This window comes from Phascolarctos cinereus, unplaced genomic scaffold (genome assembly GCF_003287225.1).
Source record: "Phascolarctos cinereus isolate Bilbo 61053 unplaced genomic scaffold, phaCin_HiC Scaffold_9;HRSCAF=440, whole genome shotgun sequence".
Lineage (NCBI taxonomy): Eukaryota > Metazoa > Chordata > Mammalia > Diprotodontia > Phascolarctidae > Phascolarctos > Phascolarctos cinereus.
Genome location: NW_027556402.1, coordinates 263,589,387 through 263,604,665, shown reverse-complemented (window position 1 = coordinate 263,604,665; position 15,279 = coordinate 263,589,387). Strand labels below are relative to the sequence as shown.

At 56.6% G+C, this 15,279-nt stretch overlaps 1 protein-coding gene across 1 annotated transcript in view; it reads left to right on the top strand.

Annotated features, from left to right (window-relative positions):
- The first annotated feature begins 610 nt into the window (after positions 1-610).
- Positions 611-15,279, top strand: part of LSP1 (lymphocyte specific protein 1) — a 60,326-nt gene continuing 45,657 nt past the window's right edge. Inside the window, exon 1 of the mRNA XM_020970801.2 lies at positions 611-894. Coding sequence (XP_020826460.1) covers positions 815-894 — 80 coding nt within the window. The 5' untranslated portion in view covers positions 611-814. The remainder of the gene's footprint in view (positions 895-15,279) is intronic.

The window sequence follows — 15,279 nt, the reverse complement described above, 5'->3', positions numbered from 1 at the left end:
GTGGGCCAGGTCTGAACTAGATCCTGGACTGTATCCTACCTGCAGCTCAGATCTCCAGGAACCCTGAGGCAGCCAGTAGCTGCCTGGGGAGCTTCTCTCCTGACAACCCCTAAACCTGCCTCTGCACATTCCCCCTTGGGGCCTGGTTTTGCCTTCTAGGCCAAAGAGAACAAAGAGGGCCCCCCTTTACAAGCTGGAAGGCAGCAAACAGCACCCCCCTCAATCTTCTCCTCTCCAGATTCCACCTCCTCACCTTCCCCTGCCTTTCCTATGTCATGGACTCCAGGCAAAGAAAGGCTATTAGGAGGAAGGAGGCCATGAGGGTGCTTCAGAAAGTCTCCCCCTGGCTCTTCCCAGCCCCCCAGGCCCCACTTCTCCATTCCAGCTCTGCTTCCAGGGGGAGCTCCCAGGCCCGGAACCATCCAGACCCACAGCTCAGCTGCACCAAGGGTGGGGCCACGGGGCCTCCCCGTCCAGCAGAACCTTGGCATCCCTTGGCCCTCCTCCAGCCAGGCAGGACGTGACCCCCTCCAGATGCTTGCTCAACACTTCCTGGAGGGCGGGAGGTTTTTCCTCATAAAATTCTTCTCTCTCTCTCTTTTTTTTAGTCAATTTTTAGAAAGAAACAAACAATCCCCCCACCCCCCAAACCTCAGCCTGTACCAGCGGAAGGAGGAAGTAGTGTTGTCCTGAGGAGTGATACCCGCCCCTGAGTAGGAACCCACAGGCCCACACACACCTGCACTCGCAGGCACGCACACAGCCCACCAGCACCACCGCTCCCAGGCAGGCCCACGCCGACAGGCCAGGGCCAATGGCGGAGGCAGACATGGACCGGGACCCATTGGAGGGTGGCCCTGAGGAGGAGCAGCATTTGCTGGTGGAGACCGCTGGGTAAGGAAGGCCTGGGCGGCACTGGCCAGCCTCAGGAGCCCCTAGAGCTGGAAGGCTGGGGTGATCCTACCCTACCTCCCGAGAGGTGCTGCTGGGCTTGCGGCCCAATTCTGGCCTGCCGCTTCTGGCGTAGGTGACCCTGGGTGCTTGCCCTGGTGCCTCTGAGAGCATTTCCTCTTCTGTAAAATAAGGGGGTTGGCCTAGGGGTCCTCCGTTCCTGCCAGGTCTAAATCTCTGGCCCATGACCTGAGGAAAGGCTGGCTTGGCCACCCCCGGGAGGCTTCTCTGGTCAAAGAAGGGCCAGGCCTGGCTGACCTGGAAAGGAGAAGACTGGGGGAGGGCAGGGGGATTGAACAGAAGTGTCTCCAGGAGTCCAAGAGGCCCCGGGTTGGAGGAGAGAGCAGATTTGTGCTTCTTGGTTCCAGTTGGAAGCCAAAGAGGAAGAATTGTTGGGCTATCCCAGCGTGGAGGAGGCTCCCTTAAGAGGTAGCAGGCACCTTCCCATGCAGAGCCTGAAGGGCCCTGTTGGGCACGTTGTGGAGGGGATGGGCTGGCCCCATTGGCCCCGGTGGCCTCCTCCCACTCTGACCTTAAATGATTGGGGTGTTATCAGGGTAAACCTTCAGGGACAGTGATTGGCTGGGGGATGGGGAGAGGTTCAGGGGCTCCTCCGATGCTGGGACCTTCTTCTGGGCTTATGGGAGTCAGGGGAAGGACATAAGCATTTCTACAGTATCTACCGGATGCCAGCATTGTGCCAAGCACTTTCTCTTATTTTATGCTTGAGGAACCCAAGGCAAACAGCCATTAAGTGACTTGCCCAGGGTCACACGACTAGTCAGTATCTTAGGCCAGATTTGTACTCAGGGCTTCCTGACTCTAGACCAGAGGTCTAGCCACTGCACCAGCAGCCAGGGGAGTGCACTCCCAGGATGGGGTGGGGAGGGGAAGAGAGCTCGGCAACATGGCTCCCACATCCTGGCCTCCGAGGCACAGGCCCCACCAGCTCTGGTGTCTGGGGCCTTGGCTAGGAAAGAATGATGACCCACTGTGAGGCCAAGTCAAACCTGGGAGCTGGTGCTAGGAAGAACTTGGCCTGAGGGAGAAAGGGGGGAAAGTGGGACTGCGGCCTTCAGGAGAAGGAACCAGAGGCCCTCCCAGAGGCCCCTCAGAGGCCCAGGAAGCGCCTGGCAGAGGATCTCCCCCTGCACTCTGGGGTGTTTCCCTGAGGAGATGGCCAGGCTCGAGCCTGGGGATGGCTGGAGGAAATGCTGGCTGCTGGGGGGCAGGTAGCCCCTCTTACTATTTCCTCCCCACCCCAAGCTGGGGCAGGGAGCAGGTCTCTCACAGCCCTCTGTGGGCATCTGGGCCTCAGCTCCTGTCCTCCTCTACTCTCCTAATGCCAGAGTCAGACCAGGCCAATGCCCAGCCCTGCCTGGGCCGCTGGAGGCCAGGACTGATCTCTTTTGCCTCCCAGGCAGCACAAACATGGTTGATTATTTGTATCCCACACGGCCAGCCCTGGGATCCCAGGAACCTGAGCTAACCCATCCCTTGGCCCTACTTAGTCATGTTACAGAGGTGGAGACTGAGGCGACCCAGACTGGGGAAGGGCCTAGCCCAAGGCCCCAAACCCTGCCCTACTGCTGCTCCAGGGGTGGGGGTGACAGAGGCCAATTAACCGCATGAAACACAGGCCAACAGCCTAGGGTGGCTGAATGTATTTCAGGGGTGAACTGTGTCATTGCTGGAGATGGACGCTTGGGGAAGGGAATGATCAGCGTGGGAGGGGCTGGTGTGGGTTGGGGTGGTACAGGTTCTAGGTCAGGCTTAGTGGGATCTTGGGCGGGGACACCAGAGAAAAGCATAAGCTGGCCGGGGGGGGGGACTGGCACCGAGAATGAGCCCGGCTGAAGGGTTGGGGGTGAAGTGGCCGCCCAGGTGATGGTGGGGGAGCAGCAAGAAAAAGGCTAGAGGGCCTGGGGTGGGGCTGACTGTGGAAGGCCTTGAATCCAGGCTGAGGCCTTGAGACCCGATCTTAGGTGCTGACCTCGTTACTGATCTGAATGTTTCTGGAAGTGGCTTTGGGAAGTGGGCTGCCATGCGCTGGGGCTCTGTTGTGGCCAGCGTGGCAAGCCCTCTGGCCAGGGCTGGGCAGGGGTGGGAGCTCCAGACGCCAGGGAAGGAAGGAAGTAGAGAGGTTCTGCCCCGACCCTGGACGTTCGCAGCCCTGTTGACCTATGAGGAAGCTGAAGCTCCCAGCTCCCAGAGGGGAAGTGGGTGAGCTGGAGACTCTTCCGCCCAGGGCCTTGGGACAGGCACTGCCTTTCTTGACTTGGGGCGCAGTGGTGGCTGAGCAGAAAGTAAACACCTGGAGTTTGAGACAGTGCCTAGAGGGGGCTCTGCCTGGGCTGAGCCTTCTGCGCTCTGGGAATGGAGCTGATTTCTGTCCCAGCCTCTGGCTCCCGGTCTGCTTGGAACCCTCACAGGGCCCGGCAGAGGCAGGAAAGTGAGAAGTTCTGAAATGCCCAGAATTAGTCCGAGCCCTTCGAGCTCAGGAACGGCACGTAGGGTGCCCTGGGCTGGTAACACCTGCTGGGGAGCCTGAGCTCTCCGGACAGCTGCCCAGGCACCCAGCAGCTCTACCCCCTCCCCAAGATGGAGCCTAACAGTCACCCGAGCAAGCATTTCGTGCAGGCTGCCTTGTCCCCAATGTCCTAGTCCTTCTCGGGCCCACGTTTTGCCCATGAATGGACATGGGCCCAGGCCGGGGGCACAGCCCTCCCCCAGCCCTTCCTCCTCGGCCTCCTCCTTCACCCCCCCCCACCTTTCAGCTGTTGTGAATTCCCCAGATCCCTGGGTGAGCCAGCAGCTCCTACCCAAAGTGGGCCTGTTGTTAAGGGGACTTGGAGCCAGGGGAAGGAGAAGGGGCTGAGACACTGATCCCTCGGCAGCTCTCCAGGCTTCTTTGGAGGCCGACTCCAGGAGGCCGAGGGGGGAGAGCTGGAGGAGGAATGTCACTGGGTGCACCTGTGCTCCCTCCATCAAGAAGATGGGGCCCAGGCAGGCCTCGCAGGGGGAGGTCTTGCCAGAATCATTTCTAACCAGCTACGGTGTCTACATACTAGATATTTGGGGAGATTTCCCCTGGAACCTTAAAGGGGAAAGAAAAAGCAAGAGAGAGAGGGGAGGGAGGGGGAGAGTGACAGAGACTCCCGGGGGGTAAGAACTGAGGCCAGCCTGGACACCCCCAGCCCCCAGGTGCTGATGTCACCTGCCCTTCTTCTACTACCCTCCACAATGCAGAACTGAGACTCGGCCACTTTCACAATGAAACCAATTCAGATATTAACCCAGAGAAACGGGATTTTCCAAAGCCTCTGTCAGGTTGAAGTGAGTGCAAAATTCCCCCCAGTGGGTGGGACTGTCTTTACCAGGGCCTCCATTAGCAGTCCCTGCCCACCCCCCACCCCCATGTCCTGCATTCCCAGGCTCACCAGAGCAGGGCTGAGACACAAAATGTCTGAGCTGGGAAGGATCTGAGAATACGTCAATCTGTGCAAAGAGGCCCCTTCCCTCTCTCTACTTCCCCATCTCTGCCGGGCCCCTCAGGGCTTCTCGGTCCAGGAATCACCACTGATTCTTCCCAGAATCCAAGAATTCTGGGTCTCATCTCGCCTGACCTTCATGTTAACAAGAAGCTTCCCTCACTCAGGCTGGGTCACCCCAGCCCTCAGGCAGGCGCAGTGAGAAATGCTGCAGGAGGAGGCCCAGCTCTGCCAGCAGTACCTGTGTGACCTCAAACAAGCTATTAGCCTCTCAGACCCCAATGACCTTCTGGGTAAAACAAGGTGGCCTTTGAGGTCCCTGAATCTTCCCGGCCTAAAACCTTGCCTCGGCTCCATTTCCTCCGAACAGCTGCAGACCCAGGCCCGAGCAGGCCACTCAGGGTCCTTCACAAGGGGCCTCCCACCTGCACCCCGATTTTTAGCTCATTCTTACCGTCTTCCATGAGCCTTGGGCATTCTCCATGATAAGCTGTCCCCCAGCCAAGGCTCTGCTCCTGTTGAGAACATGCTAGAACACTGGCCAAATCTAAGAGGAGAAAAGTAACAGGGATAAAGGTAAAGTCCTGCCCTTGGACTCCAACATCGATGCTGCTGGCACACCATAGGGGAGATGGCTAGGTAGCAGCTTATCCGAAAAGGAGCTGGGGGTGTGAGTGGACCTCAAGTTCATCAGCAGTCAACAGCATGGTAAGCAAGCCAGGAAGGTTGGTGTTATCTTGGATTGCATTAAGAGGGGAGGGCACAGAGTCCAGGTCTAGGCAGGTGACAGTCCCACCTAGTCAGGTCCCCAGGGTGGGACTGAGGATTGTTTTTAGTGCTGAGCATTGGTGAGACTGTCTCCAGAGAAAGGCCTGGAATCCGCAGTTGGAACTCTGGTGATCCAGGCTAGCTTAGCGAGCCACCTTCTCAGAGAAGCCTTCCCAGATTGCTCCAGGGGATGGCTAGGGCACTTTGCTGTCTGCGTTTCTAGCTGACTCTCCCCCTCTCTTCTCCAGTCACCTTGCATTGGCTTCCCTGGCTACCTGCTGTCCCCCAGCTCCTGTGGGCCTCAAGCCCTCAAAGCCCTATTGTCTCGGCAGCCCCAGCTTGTGGTATGGGGCCCCAGACAGAGGAACAGTCTAGTGGTATTTGTTGAATTGAAGATCAGAGATTGGAAAGAATTTGGAGAAATCCGAATCAGCTTTCTTGTTTCACAGGAGAGACTGAGGAAGTTCTGTGGCTTTGGCCCAGACTGACTCTCATCTCCGATGCACTGGGTCTGATAGCAGGGGCAGCTAAGCCTGTAGGGCTGGGGGGGGGGTGGCGTGCCTGGGGAGGGGGCTTCCCTGGGCTCTGTCCCCAAGAGTGACCCCTTGGAGGCCTTCCAGACAGCCTGTTTCCTGTTCCCCCCAGCCAGGGCTGGGCCCTGCCCCTTGCCCTGCAATCCCTCTTGCCCAGTTAAGGCACTAATGTCCCTTTCTGCCGCCAGAGGGCATCGCCTCATCCCTGGTTGCCCAGATCACCTGGAGGGACCATCTCTGTGGGTCTCTCATTGCAAGCCCATGCAGCCAGAGCTGGGAGGGACCTCAGAGGTCACGAGTCCAAGAGGACCGGGGACCTTCTCAGGGACTCAGTGTCAGTAACAGGGATGTGCTCCAACATTTCCAGTGCCAGCGTCCCTCCGCGGGCCACAGGCATGGCAACTGTGTTAGCGTGGGAGTCTTCAAGGCACTGGCCTCCTGCCCTCCCCTGTCTGGGGGAAGATTCAGGGTTTGGCTTTGCCAAAAGCCATCTCCATCACCCTCAGCTGGTGGGTCACGTCCCTCTGGTCCCTGGGCAGTGCCAGGCCAAAGACCAAGGGGAAGGGCGAGGCCCCAAAAGGATTGTCTGTTCCTAGAAGGAAACCACTTGAAGTGACTGTCAGCTGAGGCCTCCCAGGAAGCAGTGAAGGGAGGGGAGCAGGACAATGCTGTCAGCAGTCCTGGAGATTTCAGGGGAGTGTTTGCTATTCCCGCCCGAGGATTCACAAGTGATGCTGAGTTCCTTCTGTGTTCCCTGCACTCAGGACAGTGCCTGGCTGTTATTTAGTCCTTTTCAGTCATGTTCAACTCTCTGTGACCCCATTTGGGGTTTTCTTGGCAGAGACACTGGAGTGTTTTTTGCTATTTCCTTCTCCAGCTCATTTTACACATGAGGAAACTGAGTCAAGCAGGGTGAAGTGACTTGCCCAGAGTCCTCTAGCTAGTACCTTTCTGAGGCTGGATTTGAACTCAGGAAGATGAGTCTTCCTTCAGGCCCAGTGCTCGATCCACTGTGCCTTTGCATTATAGCAGGCGTCTGGTATATGCCAGTTGACTGACTGGATGGAATTACTGGAGCCCAAAGCGTAGTTATCAATGGTTCTGCAGCATGCATGGGGTCTCAGGGGAGCCCCCTGCACCTGTGCCAGCTCGCAAGATGGTCTCTGATCAAAGGAGAGCCAGCGCCCTGGATAACAGAGTCAGGATTCCAGGAAGTCGTGATGGGCCAGAGCGCCGAGCCCAACCCAGTCAGATGGAGTCTGATCTGCGGGATGCCCTCAACATCTCCAGCTTGGCTTCAGAAAATCGGCCCCAGCTGTAGGCCTGGAGGGAGCAGAGACACCAAGGGAGGCTGGACCTCAGGCCTCACTGCCACACCAGTAACCGGGGACCAGCAGGCATGAGGATGGTCTGCTCTCGCAGTGGGGCACTGGGACCTGCCCAGGACCAGAGGGCGCCCCAGAGTGGCTGCCAGATGCTGCTCTTCCTGACCCCTACCGAGTTAACAACTGCTAGGTGGAAAGACCAGGGTTCATTGTTTATGGGCTCTTTCCAAAAAAGCGCAATTATGTCTGTCGGGGTTCTTGATTGTTTCCCCCTCATGCACCCCTTGGGCAGGCTTCCAGGGAAGCCCTGGGACCCCTGCTCATGTTTGTAAACACAAAGTAAAATCCATAGCTGAGAAAGGAAATCCCTTCCATGGAAATGCAATGAATGTTAACAAGCCAAGATCAGAGACTCCAGGTTAAGGACCCTTTTCACAAGGTGCCCTGCCCTGCCAGTCAAACTTTTCAGAATTCCTTGGAAGATAAAACACTTTAAGCCTCAGCTTCAGGCAAGGCTTAAGGCAGGGAGGTGGGTCAGCACAGCCCTGGAAGTAGGAGAGGGGTGAAGGCCTCCAGACCCTTTCACCCCCTTACAAATGACAATGGGCTGATAGCATCAAGCCCCAGAACACTGTAGGGCCTCCCAGAAGAGACTGGCAGTCCCTCAAAGGACTTTGGCCAGACCATCCACACAAGAAAGACCAAGTGGATGAAGACTGTCCCCTATCACATCATAACAAGCTTTTGGAGCATTTCTATCAGTGAGCATGTTGGACCGTCTGTGCAGATGGGACTAAAGTTAAGGGAGAGGAAGGAGCTTCCAGTCTAATGGAGCCAGGAGCCATGGGGGCTGGCAGGAAAAAGGGGAAGATGTAGAAGTTCAGGCTGGGTGTAGAAATGCCTGCCAATTCCAGCTGTCCGCAGTTGGACTGAGCTGCCTGCCCTGGGAGGTGGTGACTTTCCTGTCACTGGAGGTCTTTAAGCAAAGGTCCTGCTCCAGTCACACCACCTTGACTTTGCTCATCGCCTCTCCACCCATAATCTAGTCCCTGGGCTCTGGTTAGCAGCTTGGTGCTTCCTCAAATGCCCTCCCCAAAACTAGGTGCTGCCATTGCCTCCATTTCACAGATGAGGAGACTGAGGCCAGAGAGGCTATCCATTCCCTCTGAGAGGTGCCTGGGCTATCTCTCTGCTGCTGGTCTTAATTGAATGATGGGATACAAGACCGTGAAATCAAGGACAGCTGGGTGGCTGAGTACCTAGAGCCTTGGACCTTCAGTCAGGAAGACCTGAGTTCAAATCTGCCCTCAGATATGTCTCTGCCAGGTGAGCTTGGGCAGCTCACTTCATCTCACTTGCCCCTCCATCATCCTTGGGGGTCTTCCAGCTCCCACCGGCGGTCTCACTGCCTAGTGCACATCTCTGACTGGACGCCCCCATAGACACTGAGGACTTCTCCAGTCCAGAGCAGAGCTCCCTGTTACTGTGGGGGCGGCAGCACCCTCCCAACCCCCAGGCTCTCCCAGCTGCTCATGCTCTCAGCCTCCCCACCATCCATCCTCCCACGCTGCTGGTTTCTAGGGTGACCACGCTTCTTGTATGTGACCAGTCATGCCCTACTCACTAGACCAGTGGCTCCCAGTCACCTCCAGGGCTACAAGAAAACCCGGTTTGACATCCTGGTCCCCTCCCCCCTCCCCTGCCCCTGAGCCCACCCCTGTGTCTCTGCACCTGCTGCCCCCTCCTGGCAGCCAGCACCAAGGTCAAAGAGAGGACCCTTTATCTCCTCCTCTAGAATGGAGGCTCCCTGAGGGCACGGATTGGCTGCCTTCCTTCCTCAGCTGCTTCCCACTCTTCAGATAAATACGACCTTGAGAGGTAAATGACTTGCCCACAGGCCTACTTCTTGTAAGTGTCTGAGGCAGGCTGACCGCATCCCCCAGAGCCATGGGCAACTAGGGGGCACCACAGTGCAGAGTGTCTAAGGTCAGATTCTTCCTAGCTACGTGACCCTGGGCAAGTCACTTCACTGCTTGCCTCAGTTTCCTCCTCTGTAAAATGAGCTGGAGAAGGAAATGGCCAACCCCTCCAGTTTCTCTGCCAAATGGAGTTGCAGAGAGTCAGATGCAAAGAGTAGTAACAACCTGGCCCTGTCCAAGGTGGGTGCTCTGGCCTCATCTCAGAAGTCTCACCAGATGCAGACGGGCTGGTAGGGGAGATTTTGGGCGGAGGATCAGCCTGGGGCCTGAGAACAGGGTTCATTTGCATCCCGAGTTATCTCCCACCAACAGCTTCTCCCCAGCCCTCCTGGGACCATGCTGGGAGGGTATGGACTGGCTGTCTCCTCCCTTCCCCCTCTGCCCCTCCTCATTCCCGTGCTCCCTTCGATCAGTATTGAGGAGCAGACCAGACCAGTCTCCCCACTCTCCCTCCACCTTGGCTCGTGGGAGGGAGGAGGCAGAGGCCCAGCCCCTTACCTCTTCTCTGTCTCTAGCTGTGCAGAGAGCAGGGCCAGCCAGAGTGTTCCACGCCTGGGGGTCCCACACTTTTTCCAGCCCCTCTGCTTTCTCAAAGGCAGACCTCAGGCCTGGCCTGAGCCGTGGGAGGGAGGCAGGGCAGGAGAGGGACTGTTCGCACATTTTACAGGTCAGGAAACTGAGGCTGAGAAAGTATAAGTGATTTCAAGTCCCCCAGAAGGTTAGGGGCAGAGCTGGGGGACTAAACCCCAGATCTTCCAACTCCCAGGCCACCTCTAAGCCCGGACCAGGCTGCCTGTTGGTTTGCTCTCCTACCCTGCTGAGTGGGGAGGCAAGGCTACCCCTACTGCGGCCATTCCTCGAGGGCTGGGCAGCCTGGGGAAGTGGGGAGGGGACTGAGGCTTCCTGGTGATTCTTGCATTGCAGACACTGAATCCAAGGCAGAGGACCTGTGTCCCTGGCCAAGTCCTTTCCCCCTCTGCCAGTGTCTGGGAGCTGGGATATCCCGAGACACAGGCCAGGGGTGGGGGAGATCCTGCCTCCTCCAGAAGTGAAAGCCTTCTTTGGGTCATCTCCCCCCTTGGCACTCGCCAGCCCCCCAGGTCTGCAGGTAGCAGAGGAGAGGGAAAAGAAAGACCCATGAGGCATGGAGATTCTTACGTTGGGCAATTCATTCTCTGCCTCCCTGACTCCCCCTCTCCCAGGTTAGTGATACAAGGTTAAAGGCTCTTAGGGAAATGCCATTTGCACATCTGGCCCTTACAGGCCTGGCTGGGAAAACCGGACTCTCAGGTCACAATCCTTGTCCAGAGGCAGAGGGGCTGAGCAGTGGGCTGGGGTCGCAGGGACCTGGGGCTCTGGACCTCCCACTCTGGCCTTCAGTTTACTTTTCTGTAGAATGGGTGAGGGTGCGCCTGCCCAGCCTGGCATGGTGGAAAACTCAGGGGATTAGGGTGGGCAGTGGAGAGGATTCTTACATAGGTGTGGGTTGGGCCGGGTTCCAGTCCTGTTCTGCCAGTGAATTTCTGGGTCTCAGTCTCCCCATCTGTATGAGAGGACTGGCCTAGATGGTCAGTCAGATGACCAGTGAGGTCAGTCAGAGAGGAGGGAAGTCAGGCATGATGGGGAAGGGGCAAGGGGAGGGGAGAGACTCAGCAGGAGACTGGGTGGGGGGAGGCCCTCCCAGAAAGATCTGGCCACTCTTTCAGGCCCTCAGGCTGGAGTGGGAGGCAAACAGGAACCTGGAAGGGAGGGAGAAAGTCCCAGGAAATCCCCTGGCCCTTCTGAACTCCCCAGAGGCCTGGCAGAAAGGCCTTCCCTCAGGTCTCAGTCTGTAAACAGACTCTGTCAGGGAAGAGAATGGGTAAATTGGCTGATAACCTCTGGAAAGTGGAGGGACGTGTGCGGATCCTGGTCATGGAGGGGCAGCAAGGCGGGCCAGAGGACCTGTCTTGCCAGAACAGCCTTCTGGGCATGGCAGCTGTCCACTAGGGGAAGGGGCTGGGGGAGTGGGGAGGGGTGGGGCTCAATCCTCGCACTGGCCAAATGGCCCTTGTCCCAATTGGGGGACTTTCTCTGCTGCAGGACAGCTCTGAAGACCTCTCCCCACTCTGAATTCAGGCTTCTATCTAAGACTCTCTTTAAAAGTTCAGCCAGGGTCAGCTCCTTCAGCTTCTCTGATTCCACATGCCACCCAGGACAGGAGCTTTCACACCCAGAGCTCTGGCACATGAAATCGAGGTGGGCAAACACTGAGTTGTATTAGCCATAGGAGGGCTGGTGTGGCTAGGAGGCAGAAGTGAGGAGGAGGAGGTTGGGGCTCAGATGCCTGGGACACTCGGATTCGAATCCTGCCTGGGCCCCCAGCTTTGTTCTCTGATAAGCTTGCTGTCAGCCGCCTTTCTCCAAGCCAAGAGAAGGTGCCAGGGTTCATGAGTCCATCCTCAGGGGCTCATGAGATTCCCGTGAAGCCCCATCCCCCTTCTTATCTGCGTCTCCCTTCTGTCCCCATTGGAACTGCTTCCTTGGCAATTTCCCATCCTTCCTTTCTCAGTGGACTTTCCCTGGAGACTGTCTGCCATGAAGGGGCCCTAAGAACCCTTCCTGCTGGCCCTCTGAAACCTGCTCTGCCCCAATCCAAGGCACACGTAGGCGAGGCTCCCCCCAAATTCACAAATTCAAAGGGACAGTTACCCCCAGCCTCAAAAAGTCCCTGTCATTTCTATTTCAGAACTTTCAGAATTTGACTCTGCCCTCAGCCCAGCTGCTGCCTCAAAGATTCCGTAGGCCCTGAGCCCTCTTCTGGTATGGCAAGCCTGCTGGGGTGGAGCCGGGTGGGGTAGAGCCTTCTTGGGCTCCCCCAAACCTCCTCCTGCATTCCCGGGCCACTCCCTAGCTTGCTGTGAATCTAGGGCTATATTAAGAACCTGGTGGTCAAACTTGCTTGAAGGAGGGTGGTTTTCTAGTTGTTTCCAGAAAAAATGTGTCTCTTCTGAATCATGGACTATGGCTCCCCTCCACTCCCTGAATATCCTGGGGAGATCTGCTGTCTCCCCCACAATCTCTTTCTCACCAGTCTGGTTGGGTGTCCTTTCTCCTTGCCCTCCACCTAAAGCCTTTCTCTTCCCCTCTGCAGTCAGACATCCCTCCAGCCTTCCCGTCCGGCCTCCCTCGACCCTCCAGAGGACACAGGACTCCTTGTCTCTGGGAGAGCTGGGGGCCCTATCCCAATCTGTCCTCCTAGCTGCAGTTGGTTCTCTCTCTCTGCCTCCCATTTTCTGTCCCTTCAGGAAGCTGAGTGTCTTCTCTCCCTCAGTTCTGACCCACAAAGGTGATAGAACGCCCCTAAGAGGCCACATTTGGCTGAAAGTGAGTCCTGAGCAGCCCTGGGCAGGCGGGGTGGGGGGCTGGGGGGGAGGAAGGCTTTGGCAGCTCCTGGCAGTCTCTGACTTGGGGATGACAAACACTGGAGGAAAAGTTGGTCCCCAGTGGACCTGTTCTTCATTTGGTCTTTGGACTCGATGATATTCCCTGGTCCCTCTCCTCTGGCTCCCTGTTTTCTCAGTTCCCCATCTATCTGGGGGTATAGGAGCCACATTTGCAGAGACAGCTCATGATCTAGGGCCTGACAATTGACTTCAAATCTCGGTGTCCCTGCCTGCGAAATGAAGGCAAGGTGTAAGGGTCTCTGGTGCCCTTGAAGCCCTCAATCTTATCCCGTGAGCTGAAAGCATGCACAGGCAGTGAGTGTTGGGGCTCTGAGGGGGCAGCACCCACTTGGGGTTGGCTCTCAAGCCTTCCAAGAAGGCTCCCTGGAGAAGGCAGCACCAAAGCAGACCTTGAATGATGGGGAGGCCTTGTGTCGACCTAGGTCACACTAAGCTGTAGTACTGAGGTGGAAGAAGGTCCGCGAGACTGAGTCAGAGAACGAGGGCTAGAATTCCAAGTGGGGCAGCATACTGGAGACCTACGGGGGAAAATCAGTGGAGGAAACACAGAAGCAACACTGTGGTGGGAGGAGAGGCCCGGAGACACCTTGCTAAAAGTCAAGGAGAATGGCCTTTGTGCTGGATGAGACAATAACAATGACCAGTCAGCAGTCACAGTGCCCCTGGGTGAGCGCATGTCACTTGGCCCAGAAGAACCACAACCTTGAGCCCTGAAGTGAGTGGCAGAGAAGAGTGCTGAGCCCCCACCGGTGGTGTTGGGAGGGAGGACTTGAAAATAAGAGAGGTAACAAACTGCTTGAGAAGGGTAAGTGCCCCCGGATGTTTTTATAGGCCAAGCAAACTCCAGACCAGTCGATCTGATTGTGATTGCTGGGAGGTTCTAAAATGGAGCGTTGCAGAGATGATCAGTGTCCCCCTACAAATGGGCATGAAGATTCCCCCAAAGTCAGACAACATTCATCAAGAACAGCTTGGGTTCCATTTAGACTCAGCTGGGCAAAAGAAGAAGTGCACTGACAGAAAGCACGCACCCAGATTCCAGCAAAGCCTTTAATAAAGGATCTCTCACTCTTCTTGGGGCATCTAGGGGGTGCCACAATGCACAGAGTGCCATGCCTGGAGTCAGGAAGATTCATCGGCATGAGTCCAAATCCAGCCTCAGATACTTAGTAGCTGTGTGACCTTGGGTGAGTCAACTTGACCCTATTTGCCTCAGTTTCCTCGTCTGTTAAATGAGAAGGAAATGGCAAACCACCACAGAATGTCTGCCACAAAACTCCAACCGGGGTCATGAATGAAAAACAACTCCTCTTGGGGAAAAGATGGAGAGATGAGAACATCCAGAAGTGGATAAAAGGTCAGACTCTAAGAGGGGCCATTCCCCACCAGCCCAGCTGAGTCTCCAGTGGAGTGCCACAGGGATCAGGCCTTGGCTCTGTGCCCTTTGTGTTTCAATCAAAGTCTTGGATGAAGAGGCCAAAATGGTATGCTTAGCAGGGCTTTAGGTGACCCAAAGCTGGCCAGAGTAATGCTGGGGGGGTCTAATAAGATGAAATGCAGTAAGAATAAATGGAAAGTCTTGTGCTGGGGTTCTGAAAATCAACCTTCTGAGCACAGAATGGGAGAGGAGACAGCAGTTGCTCTGATGAGATCTGGGGGTTTTAGTGGACCACAAGCTCAGCAGTGATGTGGCAGCCTTAGGGTCCTTCTCACATCTGTGCCCCTCTCCCTTTCCCAGTACCAAGGGCCCTCAGAAGAAGGGGCCTTGAGAGCTGGACCTCTTCCCCTCAGGCCCTGAAGCCTCCCTTGCTTTGGTACATTTGCCCTGCCTCCTCCTGCCCCTCTCCCCTGCTTTGGGTGGATTCCCATCCAAAGTTTCTCGCCCCCTCCCTCCAGGCCTCAGCCCCTGCAAGTATAGGCAGCAGCCTAGCCCAGGGCTCCTGGGAGAGGCTTTCTGAAGGGGATGGGTAGCATCCCCCAAAAGGCCAGGTCCCCAGGGGCAATGCCTACAAAGTTGGCAGGACCGTGGAGACAGACCAGGAGGCGGCAGTGCCTGAAGCAAGGGCTGGTCAAGGGGCCTGGCACTCAGCACTAACCTCGCCCTTAGACCTCCCTGGTTCTGGCCACAGGTCCAGCCACACATGCTTCCCTGCTGCTCCTCATCCACATTCGTCTCCATGTCTTTACATTGGCCGACCCCTCTAAGCTCCCTCACCTCCGGCTTTCAATTTCCCATCTTGTTGTTCAGTCCTGTCTGACTCTTTGCGACCCCATTCGGGGTTTTCTTGGCAAAGATACTGGACTGGCTGACCATTTCCTTCTCCAGCTCATTTTACAGCTGAGGAAACAGAGTGAAGTGACTTGCCCAGTGTCACACAGCTAGGAAGTGTCTGAGGCTGGATTTGAACTCAGGTCCTCCTGACTCCAGGCCCAGGGCTCTGGGCACTGTGGCACCCCTGGCTACCTTTTCCTTCTACAAGGAGGCCTTTCCTGATTTCCCCAGCAGCTAGTGCTGTCCCCTCTCAGACAGCCCTCTATCTGCTTTTGGCACAATTGACCCTGTTAGAAGGTGACCTCGTGACAGACAGGAATTGGTTTTGCTTTTTCTTTGTTTCCCCAGGGCTTGGCACATATGAGGGCTGAATAAATAGGAGGAGGAAAAGTTCTGAGGAGGCGGGCTGGAGTTTCTTTAGACCAGAAAGTGAGGGGAATGCACAGGGAAGTCTCTCTCCCAACCCCAAGGACCGCTCCCCTCCCCCGTCACTTCCTGCTCTGGTCCCCACATC